The sequence below is a fragment of the Salmo trutta genome, unplaced genomic scaffold (genome assembly GCF_901001165.1).
Source record: "Salmo trutta unplaced genomic scaffold, fSalTru1.1, whole genome shotgun sequence".
Taxonomy (NCBI): Eukaryota; Metazoa; Chordata; class Actinopteri; order Salmoniformes; family Salmonidae; genus Salmo; species Salmo trutta.
Genome location: NW_021823154.1, coordinates 2,489,508 through 2,514,095, shown reverse-complemented (window position 1 = coordinate 2,514,095; position 24,588 = coordinate 2,489,508). Strand labels below are relative to the sequence as shown.

Here is a 24,588-nt window from a genome sequence, read left to right as displayed (position 1 = left end):
GTCCGACTGCTCAATCTGATTGGTCCTTGTGTATCATCTGACCCTGTTTCCCCGGTCCTCCCATTGGTTCGTCCTCCAGAGCTGGACTCTCCTGAGGAGCTGGAGAAGAAGAGGATTTGCCGTATTGTCACCAGGGACTTCCCACAATACTTTGCGGTGGTGTCGCGCATCAAGCAGGACAGCCAACTGATTGGTCCTGAGGGAGGGGTGTTGAGCAGTACTCTGGTACCTCAGGTCCAGGCTGTATTCCCAGTGGGAGCTCTCACTAAGAAGATCAGGGTTGGACTACAGGTAGGGGGGGGGGGTGGTCTGTGCGTGTGTAGCTTTTTCAAGCTGGTCTTCGGCCCAATAAAAATTGATTTGGTAACGACAACAACACTTTCAAGTTCGTTGTTTCTACTTCCTAACTTTTGTCCACTTCCTCCTAGGCCCAGCCAATCAGCGTAGACCTGGTAAAGAGGATTCTGGGTAACAAGGCTACGTTTAGCCCCATCGTTACCTTGGAGCCCAGGAGGCGAAAGTTCCACAAGCCAATCACCATGACGATCCCTGTCCCCAAGAGCTCGACCAATGACGGGACAGCCAACGTGTTTGGAGGAGACACGCCCACTCTGCGTCTGCTCTGCAGTATCACTGGTACGTAGGAAATGACTGTTGATTGGTTGATTGGCTGTTTGATTGATTGATTGATTTGCCCATTGATTGGTTGTTTGATTGGTTGGTTGATTGGCTGGTTGGTTGATTAACTAACTGACTGAATGATTGATTTTGAGTAGTCATGTTGACGTCGATATTCATCAAAGCCTGGTTTCAGTCAACCCACATTAATATGTTGAATATATTTACCAGAGAGTTCCATCCTGATGTCTGTTCTAGGTGGAACCACTCCTGCCCAATGGGAGGACATCACTGGCTCCACCCCCCTCACCTTCATCAACCAATGTGTGTCCTTCACCACCAACGTGTCAGCAAGGTAATGGCTCCAGTGAAACGGGTGTGTTTTCATCTGTCTGTTGTCTTGACATTCTAGTGAAAACATCCTCCTCCTGATTAATCAACGATGGAATGATTGATTCTTCATTGGATATGATTGATTGATCTATTACATCCTTGATAGGTTGATTGATTATCTAGCCTCCTGTAGGCTCTGGCTTATAGACTGACTGACAGATTGGTTGATCTATTGACCACCCCCCTCCCCCCTCCGGTGCGCTGTAGGTTCTGGCTGATAGACTGTCGTCAGACCCAGGAGGCTGTGAGTTTCTCTACCCAGCTGTACAGAGAGATCATCTGTGTCCCCTACATGGCCAAGTTCGTCATCTTCGCCAAGACGCTGGACCCCATCGAGGGCCCGCCTACGCTGCTTCTGCATGACGGACGACAAGATGGACAAGACACTGGAACAGCAAGAGAACTTCACAGAGGTGGCCCGGAGTAGAGACGTAGAGGTGAGAGGAGGGGAGGGAGGAGAGGAGAATGGGGGAGGGGGAGAGGGAGTAGAGGTGAGAGGGGAGAGGGAGGAGGGGGTGAGGGGTGAGAAACCCTGGAACAACAAGAGAAAGTCACAAAGGTGATCCAGAGCAGAGATGTGGAGGTGAAGGGGGGGAGTATTGGTGTCCGACCCTAGCTCTTGTCTGTCTGTCTGTCTGTCTGTCTGTCTGTCTGTCTGTCTGTCTGTCTGTCTGTCTGTCTGTCTGTCTATCTGTCTGTCTGTACTACAGGTGTTGGAGGGGCAGCTTATCTTTACAGACTGATTTGACCGTAACTCTCTACTGTCTGTCTGCCCCTACTACAGGTATTGGAAGGGAAGCCTATCTTTGCTGACTGTTTTGGGAACCTGGTTCCTCTGACCAAGAGTGGACAGCATCACGTCTTCAGCTTCTACGCATTCAAAGAGAACCGTCTCGCACTCTTCATCAAGGTAACACGCTATTACTGGACTTCTTCTACCCTGGGAAAGTGTGATGTAGTTGTCCACTTTGTTTTAGTTCTGAATGGACTTCTTCTACCCTGGGAAAGTGTGATGTAGTTGTCCACTTTGTTTTAGTTCTGAATTGACTTCTTCTACACTGGGAGAGTGTGACACTGGTATATAATTTTATATTTATTTTAATAAGTTTAGAATACATCAGAGTCTGGTGTGTCATTTAATATATATTTTAAGAAGTTTAGAATACAACATGGACACTGGTATATCATGTAATATGTATTTTAATAAGTTTAGAATACATCAGAGACTGTTATATCATGTAATATGTATTTTAATAAGTTTAGAATACATCAGAGACTGTTATATCATTTAGTATGTATTTTAATAACTTTAGAATACATCAGAGTCTGGTATATCATTTAGTATGTATTTTAATAACTTTAGAATACATCAGAGTCTGGTATATCATTTAGTATGTATTTTAATAACTTTAGAATACATCAGAGTCTGGTATATCATTTAGTATGTATTTTAATAACTTTAGAATACATCAGAGACTGGTATATCATTTAGTATGTATTTTAATAACTTTAGAATACATCAGAGACTGGTATATCATTTAGTATATATTTTAATAACTTTAGAATACATCAGAGTCTGGTATATCATTTAGTATGTATTTTAATAACTTTAGAATACATCAGAGTCTGGTATATCATTTAGTATGTATTTTAATAAGTTTAGAATACATCAGAGACTGGTATGTCATGTAATATGTATTTTAATGAGTTTGATTATACAGTATAATAAAAGTCGATACCAGAATGTTTTTCTCTTTCCTTGCTAATATTCCCACGCTCACCTGATTCCATGAGTTTCCAGTGATTGGTTGATTGGTTGATTGATTGATTGACAGATTCGTGACTGCGCCCAGGAGCCGTGTGGTAGACTGTCCTTCACCAAGGAGCCCCGCACCTACCGTAGTCTTACCCACAAGGCAATCTGCAACCTGAACATCACGCTGCCCACCTACTGCAAGGTAAGACACCTGAACACACCTGGACTGAACACAATGTGTAATGAAATGAAATAATGCTGAACACACCTGGACTGAACACAATGTCTATTAACATTAAATAATGATAATGCTGAACATACGTGGACTGGAATGTGAATAATGCTGTCCCAAAACAGATCTGACTCAATGTGAATAACGCTGTCCCAAAACAGATCTGACTCAATGTGAATAACGCTGTCCCAAAACAGATCTGGCTCAATGTGAGTAACGCTGTCCCAAAACAGATCTGACTCAGTGTGAATAATGCTGTCCCAAAACAGATCTGACTCAATGTGAATAACGCTGCCCCAAAACAGATCTGACTCAGTGTGAATAACGCTGTCCCAAAACAGATCTGGGTCAGTGTGAATAATGCTGTCCCAAAACAGATCTGACTCAATGTGAATAACGCTGTCCCAAAACAGATCTGACTCAATGTGAATAATGCTGTCCCAAAACAGATCTGGCTCAATGTGAATAATGCTGTCCCAAAACAGATCTGACTCAATGTGAATAATGCTGTCCCAAAACAGATCTGGCTCAATGTGAATAATGCTGTCCCAAAACAGATCTGGGTCAGTGTGAATAATGCTGTCCCAGAACAGATCTGACTCAATGTGAATAATGCTGTCCCAAAACAGATTGGGCTGAATGTGAATAATGCTGTCCCAAAACAGATCGGACTGAATGCCTTCTTTATTTCTCTCCTCGGTGTCCTATTCAGGAGTCTGATTCAGACCTAGACGCAGATGACGAGGTAACCAACTACACCTTTTCAGAACATTCTTCTTGTTCAAATGTGATAAAATGTTAAAACACTTTTACCTGATTTATGTGTATTAGCTGAATGTATTCAACATGTTTTATTGAACCCTCCTTTCTTACAGAGTGACAAGAGTGACAAGAAATGTAAGCTGAGCTGTTTGTTTTTGAAATTATTTCTTTTGTTGGTGGTGACAAATACAGCCTCTGCATTATCTAACCTTCATAACTACCTGTAGTCCAGGAAGAACATATTAAATTACATTGTCGTTTTTTAATGCAGTACGCAGGCCAATGATTTGCATTGCTTAAGATACAACAATGGCCGTTTGACTAGCCGTGTTGTGTGTAATATAATATTACTTACACCTTGTCCAGTTACCTGTGGGTCCCTGACCACTATACTATAGTAATATAATATTACTAACACCTTGTCCAGTTACCTGTGGGATCCTGACCACTATACTATAGTAATATACTATTACTAACACCTTGTCCAGTTACCTGTGGGTCCCTGACCACTATACTATAGTAATATAATATTACTAACATCTTGTCCAGTTACCTGTGGGATCCTGACCACTATACTATAGTAATATAATATTACTAACATCTTGTCCAGTTACCTGTGGGATCCTGACCACTATACTATAGTAATATAATATTACTAACACCTTGTCCAGTTACCTGTGGGATCCTGACCACTATACTATAGTAATATAATATTACTAACACCTTGTCCAGTTACCTGTGGGATCCTGACCACTATACTATAGTAATATAATATTACTAACACCTTGTCCAGTTACCTGTGGGTCCCTGACCACTATACTATAGTAATATAATATTACTAACATCTTGTCCAGTTACCTGTGGGATCCTGACCACTATACTATAGTAATATAATATTACTAACACCTTGTCCAGTTACCTGTGGGATCCTGGCCGCTATGCTATGGCTGGTATGCGTTGCATCCCTTCCTCTCCAATACCCATTATGTTTCTCCCTCCTTCAATCCCTCCTTCATCCATTCAACCATCATCATCATCATCATCATCACGCTATAGGAAGTCAAAGGAAATGAATGCTTGAGATACTGTATGAATGCTTGAGATACTGTATGAATGCTTGAGATACTGTATGAATGCTTGAGAATACATATATATGCCATGGCACTTCCAATGTGAATTATATAACCTCCAGTTATTTAAATGTATTTGGATGGCTGACGAAAAAACACACTGTACTATGACAATATGTTAAACGAACATCAATTCATTCCAGATTTTTGCTTGCCTGGAATTAATTCAAAGAAGGAATTGATATAATGTGAATTTTCAGTTTATTTTTGTCTCCGATCACTCCCTTATTTTACTTTCATGCTTTCTGAAACACTTTCTTTGCTCTGCATGAAAACAGCTTGACTCACTAGTCTGTGTATGTGCATGTCCGTCTGTATGTGTGTTTGTGTGTGTGTATTCTGCCTGTATGTATGTGTATATGTCTCTGTAAGTCTTTTCAAGTTCTCTGAATTCATTTTAATCTGTTTGATCACAGTTGTCTTTGTTACCACTCATTCTCCTTTTCTGTTATCAATTCATTAGCCTGTTATATCACTGGTATCTTTTCTGTTATCAATTCATTAGCCTGTTATATCACTGGTCTCTTTTCTGTTATCAATTCATTAGCCTGTTATATCACTGGTCTCTTTTCTGTTATCAATTCATTAGCATGTTATATCACTGGTATCTTTTCTGTTATCAATTCATTAGCCTGTTATATCACTGGTATCTTTTCTTAGATCACTGAACTTCCTCTAATGAAGCATTTTTCTGGATGCTTCTGTCACGGTTGTCGTCGGTGAAGGAGGACCAAAACGCAGCAGGTACGTGTATGCTCATCTTGATTTTTAATTATTTTCAAAATGAATAACAAAACACGAACGATCAACAAAACAGTCTGACTAGGCACAAGGCTAAACACAGAACAATCACCCACCCTGAACCACATAAAACAAATACCCTCTGCCACGCCCTGACCAAACTACAAAAACAATTAACCTTATATACTGGCCAGGACGTGACAGTACCCCCCCCTTAAAGGTGCTACCCCGGAAGCACCTTAACAAAAAAATAACCCCAAGCAACCCCAAAAGAAAAATTCCCCTTTTCTAAAGGGAGGGAAGGGAGGGTGGCTGCCGTCAACGACGGCACTGTGCTACACCCCCCCTCCCCAACCCACCTATATCAGGAGGTGGCTCCGGTTCTGGCCTTTCCAGGCAGTCGGGCCACTCTGGCAGTTCGGGGCAGTCTGGCCAGTCTGGCAGCTCGGGGCAGTCTGGCAGCTCGGGGCAGTCTGGCAGCTCGGGGCAGTCTGGCAGCTCGGGGCAGTCTGGCAGCTCGGGACAGTCTGGGCAGTCTGGCAGCTCCGGGACAGTCCTGGGCAGTCTGGCAGCTCGGGACAGTCTGGGCAGTCTGGCAGCTCGGGACAGTCTGGCAGTTGGCAGCTCGGGACAGTCTGGCTGTCTGGCCACTCCGGCAGTTCAGGGCAGTCTGGCCACTCCGGCAGTTCAGGGCAGTCTGGCCACTCCGGCAGTTCAGGGCAGTCTGGCCACTCCGGCAGTTCAGGGCAGTCTGGCCACTCCGGCAGTTCAGCGCAGTCTGGCCACTCCGGCAGTTCAGCGCAGTCTGGCCACTCCGGCAGTTCAGCGCAGTCTGGCCACTCCGGCAGTTCAGCGCAGTCTGGCCACTCCGGCGACTGTTGACTGGCGGGCAGCTCCGACGACTGTTGACTGGCGGGCAGCTCTGACGACTGTTGACTGGCGGGCAGCTCTGACGACTGTTGACTGGCGGGCAGCTCTGGTGACTGTTGACTGGCGGGCAGCTCTGGTGACTGTTGACTGGCGGGCAGCTCCTGCCCCGTCAAACAGCCCTTGTGCCCCCCCCCTAAAAAATTATTGGGGGTGCCTCTCGGTCTCCCTAAACTCTTCCATCGCCCTGGAAATGCTCCTCCTTAACTCGGCCCATGTCCATCCTTCCTCCACGTTCCTCTGCTGCTTGGTCCTGGTTTGGTGGGTGATTGTTCTGTGTTTAGCCTTGTGCCTTACCAGACTGTTTTGTTGATCGTTCGTGTTTTTTTTTCGTGTTTTGTTATTCATTTTGAAAATAATTAAAAATCAAGATGAGCGTACACGTACCTGCTGCGTTTTGGTCCTCCTTCACCGACGACAACCGTGACAGCTTCAAACACACCTAATAGTTGACAAACCAAAACGGCAAGATAAGATATTTATTTACAACATTAACTGAGGTTTTCTACATGTATTTATATATAGTTCTACTGATAAGATATTTATTTACAACATTAACTGAGGTTTTCTACATGTATTTATATATAGTTCTACTGATAAGATATTTATTTACAACATTAACTGAGGTTTTCTACATGTATTTATATATAGTTTTACTGATAAGATTTGATTTACAACATTAACTATGGTTTATGTATTTATATATATATGTTAAGATTAACTGAGGTTTATGTATTTATATATAGTTTTATTGATAAGATTTGATTTACAACATTAACTATGGTTTATGTATTTATATATATATATATATATATATATTAAGATTAACTGAGGTTTATGTATTTATATATATATATTAAGATTAACTGAGGTTTATGTATTTATATATAGTTTTACTCCCCATATGTTTCGATTTACTTAAGAATTCCTAACAGTTAGCTATCAGCGGTTTACATGGCGCGAGAAACCTTCTGCTCTTTTCTCTCTGTTTGCTTTTGTCAGTGGACCCTTCATGTTGAGAACAATCTTGAGATCTTTGTTTGCGTGAAACCAGTCTGTTTTTTCTTCCTCCATTGGTTCCATATTTAGCAGGGTTGGGGTCAATTCCATTTCAATTCAAACAGTCAATTCAGAAAGTTAAGCACAATTGAAATTCCACAGTTTCAGTATACTTCCTGAATTGACTAGAATGTAAATGGAATTGACCCCAACCCTAGTATTCAGGTCGCTCACCATTTTTATTTATATACCTTTCTGTTGTGTTTAGACTACTTCCATGTTGTGTTTAGACTACTTCCTGTTGTGTTTAGACTACTTCCTGTGTCATGTGTATGAATGTGCAGTCAAACACACCAATATGTATCGACAGGTAATTTTTTGCCCATATCTTTCCTCCGTCCTGTTCTATTTCTCTTATGTTTGCTTCGCTTCTGCTGTTGCTGCCCTCCTCCCCTATCCCCCCCCCTCTCCTCTGGAGAACTCACCACTCCTCTTCCGTCGTCAAGCTGCTTTCCCTTTTCCCTGTTTTGAACAGAAGATATACTGTGATATGTTCTGCCCTGACCACGGTTTTCCGATGTCTTCTCTTCCCCTTCACTCCATCCAACCCTTATGTTCTTTACACCTTTGGTTTGGTTTCCTCCTTTTTTTTCAAAATGGAAGACGACGAGACGGAGTCGACAGAGACTTACACGCTGCCGACCAATCAGGTGCTAGACCCAGCCATGCTGGCCAGCCCTGACCTCCTCTCAGAGGTCTCCGATATGAAACACGACCTCATCAAGATGTCCGCCATCTTGACGACAGAGCAAACTGAACACCCAAGCTCTTCGGATAGAGGAAGAGGAGGAGGAGGAAGAGGAGGAAGGACAGGGATGGAGGAGGAACCCGGGGAGCCGTTTGAGATCATGGAACAGGTGAAAGAGGATCTGGAGAAGGTTGGAGATATTTTACGAGGGGGAGATACTGGATTCACAAACAACAAAGAGAAAGTACTGCAGATGTCCAAAATGGAGGACGAGGAGTGGGTTCTTCTCTCTCAGACTAAAGCCAAAGCCATGACTCCCTCTGATGTTCAGGAGCCGGTACTACAAGAAGTCAGCATTCAGAGGAAGACTTCTTCCACAATAACCAAAGAGGTTAGAGATATGTCAGGTACGGTATCTCACCTCAGTGGAGGCATGAACCAGCACCTAGAAGAGACATCTGGCGTAACCAGTTGCCCACTGCAGGACAGCATAGTCCAGGAGAGATTAGATGAGGTCGTTCTGAAGCGGGAAGGCAAACGCCATCCTCCTGAGATCAAAAAGCCAATCAGGAAGAAGTTGAGGGACAGGGAACGTTCTGGATGCAGCAGTTCCGAGGGTGAGCTGGAGAGGATGAGCTCTGAGGAGTCCCTTGATGGAGATGTTGTTCTGGGGGAGCCGAGGCCGGGAGTGGTTCCCGGGTCTGAGCCTGTAGTGGTTCCCAAGTCTATGCCTGGAGTGGTGTCTGGGTCTGGACCTGGAGTGGAGTCTGGGTCTGGACCTGGAGTGGTGTCTGGGTCTGAGCCTGTAGTGGTTCCCAGGTCTATGCCTGGAGTGGTGTCTGGGTCTGGACCTGGAGTGGTGTCTGGGTCTGGACCTGGAGTGGTGTCTGGGTCTGAGCCTGGAGTGGTGTCTGGGTCTGAGCCTGGAGTGGTGTCTGGGTCTGAGCCTGGAGTGGAGCCCGGGACTGAGTTAAAACCGTCTGCAACCCTGGATTGGGATGTCGTACTGGGGGTGTCTGGGCTCGGGTCTGGGTCTGAGACTTGGTCTGGACCTTCTGGACCAACCCCAGCCATGGAGCCACCAGTGTCGCCCCTGGTCGTGGAAACCCCAATCGGTTCCATAAAGGACAGAGTGAGAGCTCTGCAAAAGAAGGTTGAGGAAGAGGAAGAGGGGGAGGATGGCCGTAAGCGAAAGCCTGCGCAGGCGCCAGTCCCTCAGAACACAACTTTCATCACCATCACTAAGGAGACGGGTGAGCCCCAGATGCCAGATCTTCCCAAGCTTCCCAGATCTCCGAAATCCCCCCGGTCTCAGACGGAGAGGCTGGAGGAGACGATGTCTGTCCGGGAGCTGATGAAGGCATTCCAGACTGGCCAGGATCCTTCCAAGAACAAAACGGGGCTCTTCGAGCACAAAGCCATGACGTCATCCACAACCTCCACATCGGGCTCCGAAGCAGTGATCTACAGTGAGACCTACAGAGCTGAACCCAGTCCCACAGAGCATCCACCATCAGAAACTCCAACTTCCACAATCCTCTGCTCGCAGAGTGATGTCCTGGCCCTCGACTACAAAGGGGCGGATGATGAACCACACCTGATCTTAGTAAGAGACCACTCTGAAGACTCTGAAATAACTCATGTCATGGTTCAGTTGCAGGAGTCAGTGACTAACATCAATAGAATACAACCAGAGGACAGAGGGATCCCTCTAGACAGGGCTCTACCAGAGGACGGAGGGATCATCCTAGACAGGGCTCTACCAGAGGACAGAGGTATCCTCCTAGACAGGGCTCTACCAGAGGATGGAGGGATTCTCCTAGACAGGGCTCTACCAGAGGACAGAGGAATCCCTCTATACAGGGCTCTACCAGAGGAAGGAGGGATCATCTTAGACAGGGCTCTACCAAAGGATGGAGGTATCCTCCTAGACAGGGCTCAACCAGAGGATGGAGGGATCCTCCTAAACAGAGCTCTACCAGAAGATGGAGGGATCCCTCTAGACAGGGCTCTACCAGAGGATGGAGGGATTCTCCTAGACAAGGCTCTACCAGAGAATGGAGGGATCCCTCTCGATAGGACTCTACCAGAGGATGGAGGGATTCTCCTAGACAGGGCTCTACCAGACGACAGAGGGATCCTCCTAGACAGGGCTCTACCGGAGGACAGAGGAATCCTCCTAGACAGGGCTCTACCAGAGGACGGAGGTATCCTCCTAGACAGGGCTCAACCAGAGGATGGAGGGATCATCCTAGACAGGGCTCTACCAGAGGACAGAGGGATCATCCTAGACAGGGCTCAACCAGAGGACGGAGGGATCCTCCTAGACAGGACTCAACTAGAGGACGGAGGGTTCCTCCTAGACAGAGCTCTACCAGAAGATGGAGGGATCCCTCTAGACAGGGCTCTACCGGAGGACAGAGGAATCCTCCTAGACAGGGCTCTACCAGAGGACGGAGGGATCCTCCTAGACAGGGCTCAACCAGAGGACGGAGGGATCCTCCTAGACAGAGCTCTACCAGAAGGTGGAGGGATCCCTCTAGACAGGGCTCTACCGGAGGACAGAGGAATCCTCCTAGACAGGGCTCTACCAGAGGACGGAGGGATCATTCTAGACAGGGCTCTACCAGAGGACAGAGGGATCCTCCAAGACAGGGCTCTACCAGAGGACGGAGGAATCATCCTAGACAGGGATCTACCAGAGGATGGAGGGATCCTCCTAGACAGTTCTCTACCAGAGGACGGAGGGATCCTCCTAGACAAGGCTCTACCAGAGGATGGAGGGATCCTCCTAGACAGGGCTCTACTAGAGGACAGAGGGATCCTCATAGACAGGGCTCTACCAGAGGAAGGAGGGATTCTCCTAGACAGGGCTCTACCAGAGGACGGAGGGATCCCTCTTGACAGTGCTCTAACAGAAGATGGAGGGTTTCTCCTAGACAGGGCTCTACCAGGGGACAGAGGGATCATCCTAGACAGGGCCCTACCAGAGGATGGAGGGATTCTCCTAGACAGGGCTTTACCAGAAGACGGAAGGATCCTCCTAGACAGGGCTCTACCAGAGGATGGAGGGATCATCCTAGACAGGGCTCTACTAGAGAATGGAGGGATCCTCCTAGACAGGGCTCTACCAGAAGATGGAAGGATCCTCCTAGACAGGGCTCTGCCAGAGGATGGAGGGATCATCCTAGACAGGGCTCTACCAGAGGATGGAGGGATCATCCTAGACAGGGCTCTACCAGAGGATGGAGGTATCCTCCTAGACAGGGCTCTACCAGAGGATGGAGGGATCATCTTAGACAGGGCTCTACCAGAGGACGGAGGGATCATCCTAGACAGGGCTCTACCAGAGGACGGAGGGATCCTCCTAGACAGGGCTCAAACAGAGGACGGAGGGATCCTCCTAGACAGGGCTCAACCAGAGGATGGAGGGATCCTCCTAGACAGGGCTCAACCAGAGGACGGAGGGATCATCCTAGACAGGTCTCTACCAGAGGACGAAGGGATCCTCCTAGATAGGGCTCTAACAGAGGATGGAGAGATTCTCCTAGACGGGGCTCTACCAGAGGACGGAGGGATCCTTCTAGACAGGGCTCTACCGGAGGACGGAGGGATCGTCCTAGACAGGGCTCTACCAAAGGACAGAGGTATCCTCCTAGACAGGGCTCTACCAGAGGATGGCGGGATCCCGCTAGACAGGGCTCTACCAGAGGACGGAGGGATCATCCTAGACAGGGCTCTACCAGAGGATGGAGGTATCCTCCTAGACAGGGCTCTGCCAGAGGACGGAGGGATCATCTTAGACAGGGCTCTACCAGAGGACGGAGGGATCATCTTAGACAGGGCTCTACCAGAGGACGGAGGGATCATCCTAGACAGGGCTCTACCAGAGGACGGAGGGATCCTCCTAGACAGGGCTCAAACAGAGGACGGAGGGATCCTCCTAGACAGGGCTCAACCAGAGGATGGAGGGATCCTCCTAGACAGGGCTCAACCAGAGGACGGAGGGATCATCCTAGACAGGTCTCTACCAGAGGACGAAGGGATCCTCCTAGATAGGGCTCTAACAGAGGATGGAGGGATTCTCCTAGACGGGGCTCTACCAGAGGACGGAGGGATCCTTCTAGACAGGGCTCTACCGGAGGACGGAGGGATCGTCCTAGACAGGGCTCTACCAAAGGACAGAGGTATCCTCCTAGACAGGGCTCTACCAGAGGATGGCGGGATCCCGCTAGACAGGGCTCTACCAGAGGACGGAGGGATCATCCTAGACAGGGCTCTACCAGAGGATGGAGGTATCCTCCTAGACAGGGCTCTGCCAGAGGACGGAGGGATCATCTTAGACAGGGATCTACCAGAGGACGGAGGGATCGTCCTAGACATGGCTCAAACAGAGGACGGAGGGATCCTCCTAGACAGGGCTCAAACAGAGGACGGAGGGATCCTCCTAGACAGGTCTCTACCAGAGGACGGAGGGATCCTCCTAGATAGGGCTCTACCAGAGGATGGAGGGATTCTCCTAGACGGGGCTCTACCAGAGGACGGAGGGATCCTTCTAGACAGGGCTCTACCGGAGGACGGAGGAATCGTCCTAGACAGGGCTCTACCAAAGGACGGAGGTATCCTCCTAGACAGGGCTCTACCAGAGGATGGAGGGATCATCCTAGACAGGGCTCAAACAGAGGACGGAGGGATCCTCCTAGACAGGTCTCTACCAGAGGACGGAGGGATCCTCCTAGATAGGGCTCTACCAGAGGATGGAGGGATTCTCCTAGACGGGGCTCTACCAGAGGACGGAGGGATCCTTCTAGACAGGGCTCTACCGGAGGACGGAGGAATCGTCCTAGACAGGGCTCTACCAAAGGATGGAGGTATCCTCCTAGACAGGGCTCTACCAGAGGATGGCGGGATCCCGCTAGACAGGGCTCTACCAGAGGACGGAGGGATCATCCTAGATAGGGCTCTACCAGAGTATGGAGGGATGCCTCTAGATAGGTCTCTACCAGAGGACGGATGGAGCAGCCCAGAGATGATGCAGCTGGAGGAGCCAGAGATGGGACTAGACAGGAGGTCTTCAATAGAGATGATGCAGCTGGAGGAACCAGAGATGGGACCAGACAGGAGGCCTTCTATAGAGATTATGCAGCTGGAGGAACCAGAGATGGGACCAGACAGGAAGTCTTCTATAGAGATGCAGATCAGCCCGGACAGGAAACCCTCTGAGGATTTTAGCGCTGACATCAAGGCCGAGCTGGAGGACAGTCCAGAGTACCAGCTGTTCAGACAGACCTCGTTCACAGGGGACGACAACCACCCCCAGGCTGAAGCAGCTGAGGAGGAGCTCCCAGCAGACCACCCAAACGACACCCCAACCTTCATGTTCAACCCCTGTATGCATGACGACAGGCAGGATGAGTTATTCACTAAGACTGAGAACCTGGTGGGGAATGAAAGCCCTGTGAGTCTGAAGCACGAAGGTGCAGCGGACTCTCCCGGGACTAGCATAGGAACCAGGACTCCCCATTCAAGCATGGGGGAGAGTGAGAAACAGGAAGGATTAGCAGACACCCCACAGATGAGCCCACTCACATTCCCCACTCAGGAGGTTGACCTGCCCACAGTTTATAAAGAGACAGAGAGAATGGATGGGATGAAAGTACTAGGAGACGTGATTCATGGTGATGAAGAAATCTTTCCGGAAACTGAAGATTTAGTCGTAGAAACCAAATCAGTGACTCCATCCCCTGTTCGGGAACCGCTGTTACAAGAAGTCATGATCCAACGGAAGACCTCCCCCAGACCGGTTACAGTGGTGAGAGATATGTCAGGGATGGAGTCACTCCTCAGAGGAGATATGGAACACTACCTAGAACAGAGACCATCACCTGTCCGTGGCGCTGAAGTGATGACAGTTCAGGAACCAATGTTACAAGAAGTCAGGGTGGAAAGGAAAACCTCCCCCAGACCGGTTACAGTGGTGAGAGATATGTCAGGAATGGAGCCACTCCTCAGGGAAGATATTGATCACTACTTAGAACAGAGATGTATGGTAATCAGTGGTTCACCAAAGGATGACATCGTCCAACAACAGAGTTTCAAACAGACCATCCTGACCAGGGATGACAAGCAACAATCACTTATTTTCTCCAGAAAGGAGGTGGACATGTCTATAGAAGATACAGAGACAGAAAAAGAAGGCTGGTGGAAAGTGCAAGACATGGATGATGGTGGCGCTCGGGGTGCCGAATCGATAATCTTGAACACAGTTCAGGAACCGATGTTACAAGAAGTCATGATCGAAAGGAAGATATCCCCCAGACCAGCTGTAGGAGTTAAAGATACGTCAGGCATGGAGGCACTCCTCAGTGGAGATTTAGAACAGTACCTAGAAGACAGACCTGTAGATCTCAGTGGTGTACCGGAGGATGACATCGTACAAGAGAGATTTGAACAGGTTGTGATTACACGGGACAGCAAACGGGAAACCAACACGTTCTCCACTGAGCAGGCAGACCGGTCCGCAGCAGATAAAGTGACAGAACGAGATGTTGTTAATGTAGTGCAAGTAGGAGCCATGGAGGACGATGTCATCTACAGTGATAAAGACTTCATGCAGAGTTGTTCAGCTGGGGGTGAAGCATCAGAAAGTTCAGCTACTACAGTAATACGTTCAAGAGACTCAAAGAAGGTGACCTTTGACCTTCAAAGGACGTTTGATTCAGTGCTCTCCGCTCAAGCCTCTGAAGAGGATGACCAGGTCCCTGTTGAGACAAGACCCATCTTAGAGGACTGGGATGATTTAGAGATAAAACCATCGTACCACAAAACTACAGAACTTTCATACTCAAACCTAAACATGCAAGACGCAATTTCAGCAGACAGAATTGCTCCTGAATCTAGTTGGGTCGCACCAGAGCTCCATGAAAGGGATTCAGCTGATCATGGAGTGGTGCACAGCCCAGACGGTGTGGGTCAGGCCCTCAGACCTGCAGACTTAGAGGTCCTTTTTCCTTTGGCCCTGGGCCACCCAGAGAGACGACTCTCCCATGGGGATTCTCTGGAGACCAGTCCTGTCATGGATGAAGGTTCCTCCAGGAAGTCCCCTGACTCTATAGAGCCAAGCTCAACCGGGGACTCCCCCTGCCTTGACTCACTGGAGAGCAGCCCCACTGAACCGAAACAAGACACAGGCTTTCAGGCGACAAAGAAGACAGCTGTGTATGAAGACTACTTCTCTCAGCTTAGAGCTTGTCTCGGTGAGGAGCACGTCAGCAACATTGAGAATGAGGATTACTCCAAACGGACCTATCAAATGGATGGTGAGTGCGAGGGTCCCCTCCCATTGAAGGGGGGAGACCCTAAGTGGCTCTCCATGCCCATAAATCTGAGCTCAAACCCTGAGGATGATATGGACGACGTGGATGCAGAGGGTAGCGAGACCGGCCAGAGACAGTTCACACCAGAGGAGGAGATGTTCAAAATGGCCGCCAAGATCAAAACCTTTGAGGAGATGGAGCAGGACGTCAAAACGAAGACAGACGGGAAACCCTCAGATGGCTCTGTGTTATCAGACTCTGAGGATTATGAAGAATGTCAGTCGATCGTTGACCTGATGGACAGGGAGGCGAAATCAACTGAGCCCAAAATCGACACCGATACACTTCAGTCTGAAATTGAAACTGTGGCTGAAATCCAACCCTCAGTCCCTGGTGCAGTAACTGAGTTGGATAGTTCAGTTGACTGTGAAGCTCACCTACCATACAGTGCCTCAGGGCATTCACCATCAGGAAGACAGGTTTCTGAGCACCTCGAATATCGCTCACTAAGCACTGAAAAAGAACACTATACCACAGAGAATATCAGTGAAAATGTCAGTGAACGTACTGAGCAGAAAGAGGAGATAGATGTAATATCAGCTATGCAAGCACACGAGGAGGAGATGGATCAGTCACAGTTGAGTGTCAGTCAGTCTGGTGAAAGTCTGTCAGTCAAACCAGAGGAGTTATGCACCAGTGATGAAAGCTTCAAGGAGGTGGAGGATGCGGATGGTAAGGCAGCCATGTTGGAAATGCATCCCAAAGACATGCCTGTTCAGGGAGAGCTGGTCCCATGGAGTGCCATGCCAGACGACAACGAGGGTGACAATGACGACGAAGCCTTCGACGCACGTGTGGAGGCGGAGGAACGAAGGATTATGGGTCTCGTGGAAGACCATCGTACCCCTGACACCACACCGGGTCGCACACCAACCGAGGGGGGCACCCCCAACCCCTTCCAGTTCCAGGAAGGGAAGTTCTTTGAGATGACCAGAGGGGGCGCTATCGACATGACAAGGAGGAGCGTTGAAGAGGAGGGCGAGGGCTTTGCCTTCTTTCACATAGGAGAACACCCAGTTGACCAGGTCATGTTCGAGGACACTGGAGATTACGCTGGCCCCAATGTTATCAGAACAGAACAGACTGTTGCCGTTGCTGATCTACACCTCCAGGAGGTGGACCAAACCAAAGATGATTCTGACTCCTCCTTCCAGACTATACCATTACCCGAGGCTGATCAGAGGGGGAAACCAGTGGCCAAACCCAGGACCTCCATCAAAATGGAGCCAAAAGCTGAAACGTTCCCCCTGCTAGAAGCTAAGATGGGAAGCTTCTTAGAGGTAGGTTCTCCAGACCCGACTATAGCTGACCTCCAGATGTTTACCACCGCTACTACTGTCACCCGCTCTGTGTACTCTGAACAGGTCCACCAGTCATCCGACTCATCCCTTGAGGATGAAGAAGAAGAGGAAGAGGAGCAGTGCTCTATCATTGAGATGCCCGCTGGCTATAATGACTCATTGGCGCCCCCTAGTGTCCTACACGGGTATGCCACCTCAGCAGGGTCTGAAACCTCAGTGGTGCCCCCTAGTGTCCTTCAAGGGTATGACACCTCAGTAGGGTCTGACACCTCAGTGGCACCCACTAGTGTCCTGGCAGGGTCTGACATCTCAGTGGCATCCCCTAGTGTCCTGGCAATGTCCTACACCTCAGCAGACACTGTGGCTAAGGTTGAAAGCAGTTTCAAATCAAAGATACCCATCAAAGCTGGTTCAGTGAAATCAGACCTGGGCCTTGAGCAGAAATCAACAGTGGAGGAATCTCTTGTTCAGGACCGGAGGACGAGGTCCGAGGAGGATTTTGAAGCCGGGAAGAAAATCTTAACTGACAAAGACAGCAGGAGTCACTCCGACAGCGACCATCCTACAACTAAATCCAAACCTCTCACCTCCAGACTCCCTGTCATGGGCAAACACAAACCCACAGCCCACTCCTCCTCCTCTTTCCAGCCCGACAGAGACCAGGGCTCTGACATACGAGACCCTTCCCTCCGATCCTCTCTGGATGTCGACGACATCAGTAGCAGCGGTGATCACAACAGTCCAGATTCTGTTATCTTCAAGTATGACAGACCAACGCCTCGCAGATCTGCCCCAGACACGAGGGCTTTGTCGACTCAGACACGGGTTCGAGCTTCCTCGGTGACGGGGGAGGTGTTTGAGTCGAGACCCATCTGGGAAGACTCAGTGGAGACTCAGATGCAGCGAATCTGGGCTGATCGGACCCCGGAGCTGCAGCAAGGTACCAAAAATCTGCCACTTCCTTTCCTCTCTTTCTCTGCTACTTGGAAGACCTTTCTTTGTCTTATTCAAGACCAATCATCTGTCACTTTTCTGTTGTGTGTCTTGTTTTGTCATTTTGTGCTGTGCTGTGTTGTCTTGTCCTGTGCTGTGCTGTGTTGTCTTGTCCTGTGCTGTGTTGTCTTGTCCTGTGCTGTGTTGTCTTGTCCTGTGCTGTGTTGTCTTGTCCTCTGCTGTGTTGTCCTGTGCTGTGTTGTCTTGTCCTGTGCTGTGCTGTCTTGTCCTGTGCTGTGTTGTCTTGTCCTGTGCTGTGTTGTGTTGTTTCTTTTCCATATAAATGTCTGTGTCTATTGACTGTTGTCTATTGACGATTGTCTAGTGTCTATTGTCTACGCATGTGTACATGAAATCTCAAGATTGACTGATCTAGATGTGTTAGGAGAAAACTCTTGGAATGCCCATCGTGATTAACTTCAGGACATCTAATAGACTACTGCATTACTGAAACTCCTTATACTAATCCCCACACTGAGTTTGGAATGCCACATTCTTTCCATTGTTTAAGTTCTAATCGACTACAAATACACTGTCATGGTGGTCCGAGTAGAGCAGGTATTGTCATCAACAGTATGGATCAGTATGAACATCAGCCCTGCTCCATACTTCACCCGTCATCAGCACCATTACCTCCACAGCCTATAACATAGAGGCCAGTTACATGACCTACTGAAATGTATCTGTACCTTCCAAGAACCTAGAAAACATCCCATAATCAACATGATCTCTGGAGAGTTTTAAACTGTTATATTTTCAGAGAAGTTATGGCCTACGGCCCAAAATGGCACCCTATTCCCTATGGGCCCTATGGTCTAAAGTAGTGCACCCTATTCCCTATGGGCCCTATGGTCTAAAGTAGTGCACCCTATTCCCTATGGGCCCTATGGTCAAAAGTAGTGCACCCTATTCCCTATGGGCCCTATATTTGAAAGTAGTGCACCCTATTCCCTATGGGCCCTATGGTCAAAGTAGTGCACCCTATTCCCTATTGGCCCTATGGTTGAAAGTAGTGCACCCTATAGGGAATATGATGCCATTTGGGACGTATCCATAATGTTGTTACTGTGCTCCTGTTGAGCTGTGATGACCTGTGTGTAACCTCTGGCCGTGGTGGTGTTTGTAGTGGATTGGCACGACGATGCAGACAGGAAAGAGGAGACGTTGGCTATCATTGCAGACCTGCTGGGGTTCAGCTGGACAGGTAAGTTATCCAGGTGGTGTTTACCTGGTGTAGAAGGTGTGTATGAAATAGGACTAAAAAGCTGTGGAGAACACTGGTCAAATGTCGTCCACTATGTAGGGAATAAGGATACTGTTTAGGACGCCCCCTCAGTGTGTGTGTGTGTGTGTGTGTGTGTGTGTGTGTGTGTGTGTGTGTGTGTGTGTGTCTGCCCCCGTGTGTCTCAGAGCTGGCGAGGGAGCTGGAGTTCAACGAGGATGAGATTCAGGAAGTGAGGACAGAGAACCCTAACTCCTTACAGGAGCAGAGCCACGCCCTACTGCAGCGCTGGGCTGAGAGAGAGGGAAAACACGCCACTGGTATATCTGTCCTGATGACACCATCTGTTCTACTGGGCCTCACTGGGTTGTGTCCAAAATGGCACCCTATTCCCTATATAGTGCACTGCTCTGGACAAAAGTAGTGCACTATGTAGGGATTTTGCCATTTTGGCACTCAGCTGTGGACTCATCCATGGAAACCATCCATCTATTTATGAATGATAAATATATGTTACAGCCTTATTCTAAAATTGATTTAAATTGTTATTTTTTTTCTCATCAATCTAAACACAATACCCCATAATGACAAAGCAAAAACAGATGTTTGCTATTTATGAATGATAAATATGTCTTCTTAAATTGATTGTCTTTTTTGTTGTATGTTTTTTTGTTGTTGGTTTAAAGCAAGATTATTTTGTTTAATGAAAAGTGCTATAGAAGTGAAAAAGGAAATTATTATTTATTTATTATTATTGTTATTATTAATATTAATGAACTAATATTAGGTCTTATCTTTTGTCCAGCAGAGGACAGCCTGATAAAGAGGCTGACGAAGATCAACCGGATGGACATCGTCCACCTGATAGAGACCCAGATGAACAAGTCAGCGCAGGAGCAGACGTCCAGGACCTACGCAGAGATAGAGAAGACTCTGGACCAGAGTGAAGGTACTGGACCAGTTACATTACATTACAGAGATAGAGGAGACTCTGGACCAGTTACATTACATTACAGAGATAGAGGAGCCTCTGGACCAGTTACATTACATTACAGAGATAGAGGAGACTCTGGACCAGTTACATGACAGAGATAGAGGAGACTCTGGACCAGTTACATTACAGAGATAGAGGAGACTCTGGACCAGTTACATTACATTACAGAGATAGAGGAGACTCTGGACCAGTTACATTACATTACAGAGATAGAGGAGACTCTGGACCAGTTACATTACATTACATAGATAGAGGAGACTCTGGACCAGTTACATTACATTACATTACAGAGATAGAGGAGACTCTGGACCAGTTACATGACAGAGATAGAGGAGACTCTGGACCAGTTACATTACAGAGATAGAGGAGACTCTGGACCAGTTACATTACATTACAGAGATAGAGGAGACTCTGGACCAGTTACATTACATTACAGAGATAGAGGAGACTCTGGACCAGTTACATTACATTACAGAGATAGAGGAGACTCTGGACCAGTTACATTACATTACAGAGATAGAGGAGACTCTGGACCAGTTACATTACATTACAGAGATAGAGGGGACTCTGGACCAGTTACATTACATTACAGAGATAGAGGAGACTCTGGACCAGTTACATTATATTACAGAGATAGAGGAGACTCTGGACCAGTTACATTACATTACAGAGATAGAGGAGACTCTGGACCAGTTACATTACATTACAGAGATAGAGGAGACTCTGGACCAGTTACATTACATTACAGAGATAGAGGAGACTCTGGACCAGTTACATTACATTACAGAGATAGAGGAGACTCTGGACCAGTTACATTACATTACATTACAGAGATAGAGGAGACTCTGGACCAGTTACATTACATTATATTACAGAGATAGAGGAGACTCTGGACCAGTTACATTACATTACAGAGATAGAGGAGACTGGACCAGTTACATTACATTACAGAGATAGAGGAGACTCTGGACCAGTTACATTACATTACAGAGATAGAGGAGACTCTGGACCAGTTACATTACATTGCAGAGATAGAGGAGACTCTGGACCAGTTACATTACATTACAGAGATAGAGGAGACTCTGGACCAGTTACATTACATTACAGAGATAGAGGAGACTCTGGACCAGTTACATTACATTACAGAGATAGAGGAGACTCTGGACCAGTTACATTACATTACATAGATAGAGGAGACTCTGGACCAGTTACATTACATTACATTACAGAGATAGAGAAGACCTGGATCGTGAAAACGGCTTGTTGGTTTGTTTTTGATTCGAAATAGAAATATAAAAAAATGACTCGTTTATGCATATAAAACAAAAAATAACAACTTGATTTTTTGATTTTCACATCTGGGTTAGGTTAAATGTGGAATGCTTGTCATTGGTTAAGTTCACAGCCAAGATTTACTGTCCTTTCAAAGTAAGAGTTCACCTTTTCTAACCCGACTGATCTATTATCTATGAATGAACTGATTAATAGCTGACCATACCGTGCCACAGTGCCAAGATAAAGTACGATTTCTGCATAGCATGTAGTGTGCATTGACTTAATGAATGAACTGCTGTTACTGTAAATGGTTAGCTGTCTGATGTATCCTAGCTACCTAACTAACCATTGGCCATCTTATTAAATGATGATATCCAGCCAAATCAACAGTATCTATTGCTAGACTAGAGATATTCCCCTAGCTATAGTTAGTCAGTGGTTGCACATCTAACTATCTGTAATGAAGCAAGGGTGTGAATAGTACACATTTAAATATATCATTTCACTGTTTACAGCAGGTCTTCAGCTACCCAGACCTGTCTGATCAGGGTGCTGTGGGTGTGTCCAGCTTATAGCTGTGCAAATCCGTGTGTGTATATAGCAATGGAATGAAACATCCAACCAATTGCTCAAGTCGTGTTATAGGTCCACCCCACAGCTGGAGGGTTGTGGGGTCCTAGCCTTCCTTGTAGCTCAGTTGGTAGAGCATGGTGTTTGCAAAGCCAGGGGTTGTGGGTTCGATTCGCACGGGGGGCCAGCACAGGAAATGTAATGTATGAAATTGTATGAAATGTATGCATTCACTACTGTAAGTCGCACTGGATAAGAGCGTCTGCAAAATGACTAAAATGTAAATGTCCTGTCCAGAAGAAACCCCTAGCCCCTACCTCTAGACACGTGTGGAGATATGAGAGGATTGGACAGGTGTAAGCAATACCACCAAAATTCCACCAAGAGGGTAAGGTGGATCTCTCACCATGTCACCACCCATCAATCACTCTCAGATCTCCACACGTGTCTAGACTCTGGACAGTAGGGGCTAGGGGTTGTTTCTGGACAGGCCATGGGTATTATGGTAGCTCAGTCAGTCAGTCTGGCACTATCTAAACATGTTAAAATGGCAGTGCAGTTAAAAAATGTGATTTTACAGATTTGTTTATGATATTTCCACACACACACTATGAGGTAGGGTCGGGATGATATCAGTATTGCAATATTTTTTTCATGGCAAAAATGAAAAAAAAAAACCGGACCAAACTGTTTTGTCCTTTAAAAACCTGCTGTATGTAAAACATATTGTGTGCTATAGCTTGGAAAATAAATACATGTGACTCTGCATGACATCATAATGATGTTTGTTTCCATCATCAGGGCTGTTTACCAACATAATGATGTTTGTTTCCAACATAATGATGTTTGTTTCCAACATCAGGGCTGTTTCCATCATAATGATGTTTGTTTCCAACATAATGATGTTTGTTTCCAACATCAGGGCTGTTTCCATCATAATGATGTTTGTTTCCAACATCAGGGCTGTTTACCAACATAATGATGTTTGTTTCCAACATCAGGGCTGTTTTCCATCATAATGATGTTTGTTTCCATCATAATGATGTTTGTTTCCAACATCAGGGCTGTTTAACATCATAATGATGTTTGTTTCCAATATCAGGGCTGTTTCCAACATAATGATGTTTGTTTCCAACATCAGGACTGTTTTCCATCATAATGATGTTTGTTTCCAACATAATGATGTTTGTTTCCAACATAATGATGTTTATTTCCAACATAATGATGTTTGTTTCCAACATAATGATGTTTGTTTCCAACATAATGATGTTTGTTTTCCAACATAATGATGTTTGTTTCCAACATAATGATGTTTGTTTCCAACATAATGATGTTTCTTTCCATCATAATGATGTTTGTTTCCAACATAATGATGTTTGTTTCCAACATAATGATGTTTGTTTCCAACATAATGATGTTTGTTTCCAACATCAGGGCTGTTTTCCAACATAATGATGTTTGTTTCCAACATCAGGGCTGTTTTCCAACATAATGATGTTTGTTTCCATCATAATGATGTTTGTTTCCAACATAATGATGTTTGTTTCCAACATCAGGGCTGTTTACCAACATGATGATGTTTGTTTCCATCATAATGATGTTTGTTTCCAACATCAGGGCTGTTTTCCATCATAATGATGTTTGTTTCCAACATAATGATGTTTGTTTCCAACATAATGATGTTTGTTTCCTACATAATGATGTTTGTTTCCAACATCAGGGCTGTTTACCATCATAATGATGTTTGTTTCCAACATCAGGGCTGTTTTCCATCATAATGATGTTTGTTTTCATCATAATGATGTTTGTTTCCATCATAATGATGTTTGTTTCCAACATCAGGGCTGTTTCCATCATAATGATGTTTGTTTCCAACATCAGGGCTGTTTACCAACATAATGATGTTTGTTTCCAACATCAGGGTTGTTTACCAACATAATGATGTTTGTTTCCAACATCAGGGCTGTTTACCATCATAATGATGTTTGTTTCCAACATCAGGGCTGTTTACCATCATAATGATGTTTGTTTCCAACATCAGGGCTGTTTTCCAACATAATGATGTTTGTTTCCAACATCAGAGCTGTCTTAAATCCGCTAAGTGATTTGTTTCCTTGCCACGATACTAACGAGGGATTTGTTCGACAATCAAATGAGAGCATCATGACTGGTTGTGTTCTTGCCACATTAAAAGGTCCTTTTAACCGTTAAATTACGTCTTTATTATTAGGCCCATACATTTTTTTTATGGACTTCCCCCAAATGTCACAGTGTAATTCGTACTTAGTGTAAGGGTTCATTCAGAGGGTTCTGCCAGTGATGTTGGTAGAGGACGATATACATCTGACCATGTTTTGATCCTGAGTCTGTGTGTGTCTCTTTCTCTCTCTCTCTGTATGTGTTTCTCTCTCTCTTTCTGTCTCTCTCTCTCTCTCTCTCGCTCTCTCTCTCTCTCTCTCTCTCTCTCTCTCTTTCTCTCTCTCTCTGTATGTGTTTCTCTCTCTCTCTCTCTCTCTCTCTCTCTCTCTCTTTCTCTCTCTCTCTGTATGTG

The 24,588-nt window shown here is 46.3% G+C and overlaps 1 protein-coding gene across 1 annotated transcript in view; it reads left to right on the top strand.

Annotated features, from left to right (window-relative positions):
• LOC115189439 (ankyrin-3-like) overlaps positions 1-24,588 on the top strand; it is a gene marked incomplete at its 5' end in the record, with an annotated part of 88,096 nt that overhangs the window by 27,697 nt on the left and 35,811 nt on the right. Inside the window, 12 exon segments of the mRNA XM_029748068.1 lie at positions 80-291; positions 429-636; positions 877-973; positions 1,219-1,348; positions 1,350-1,448; positions 1,796-1,921; positions 2,847-2,969; positions 13,627-13,646; positions 16,272-16,318; positions 19,124-19,180; positions 19,387-19,518; positions 20,007-20,147. Coding sequence (XP_029603928.1) covers positions 80-291; positions 429-636; positions 877-973; positions 1,219-1,348; positions 1,350-1,448; positions 1,796-1,921; positions 2,847-2,969; positions 13,627-13,646; positions 16,272-16,318; positions 19,124-19,180; positions 19,387-19,518; positions 20,007-20,147 — 1,392 coding nt within the window.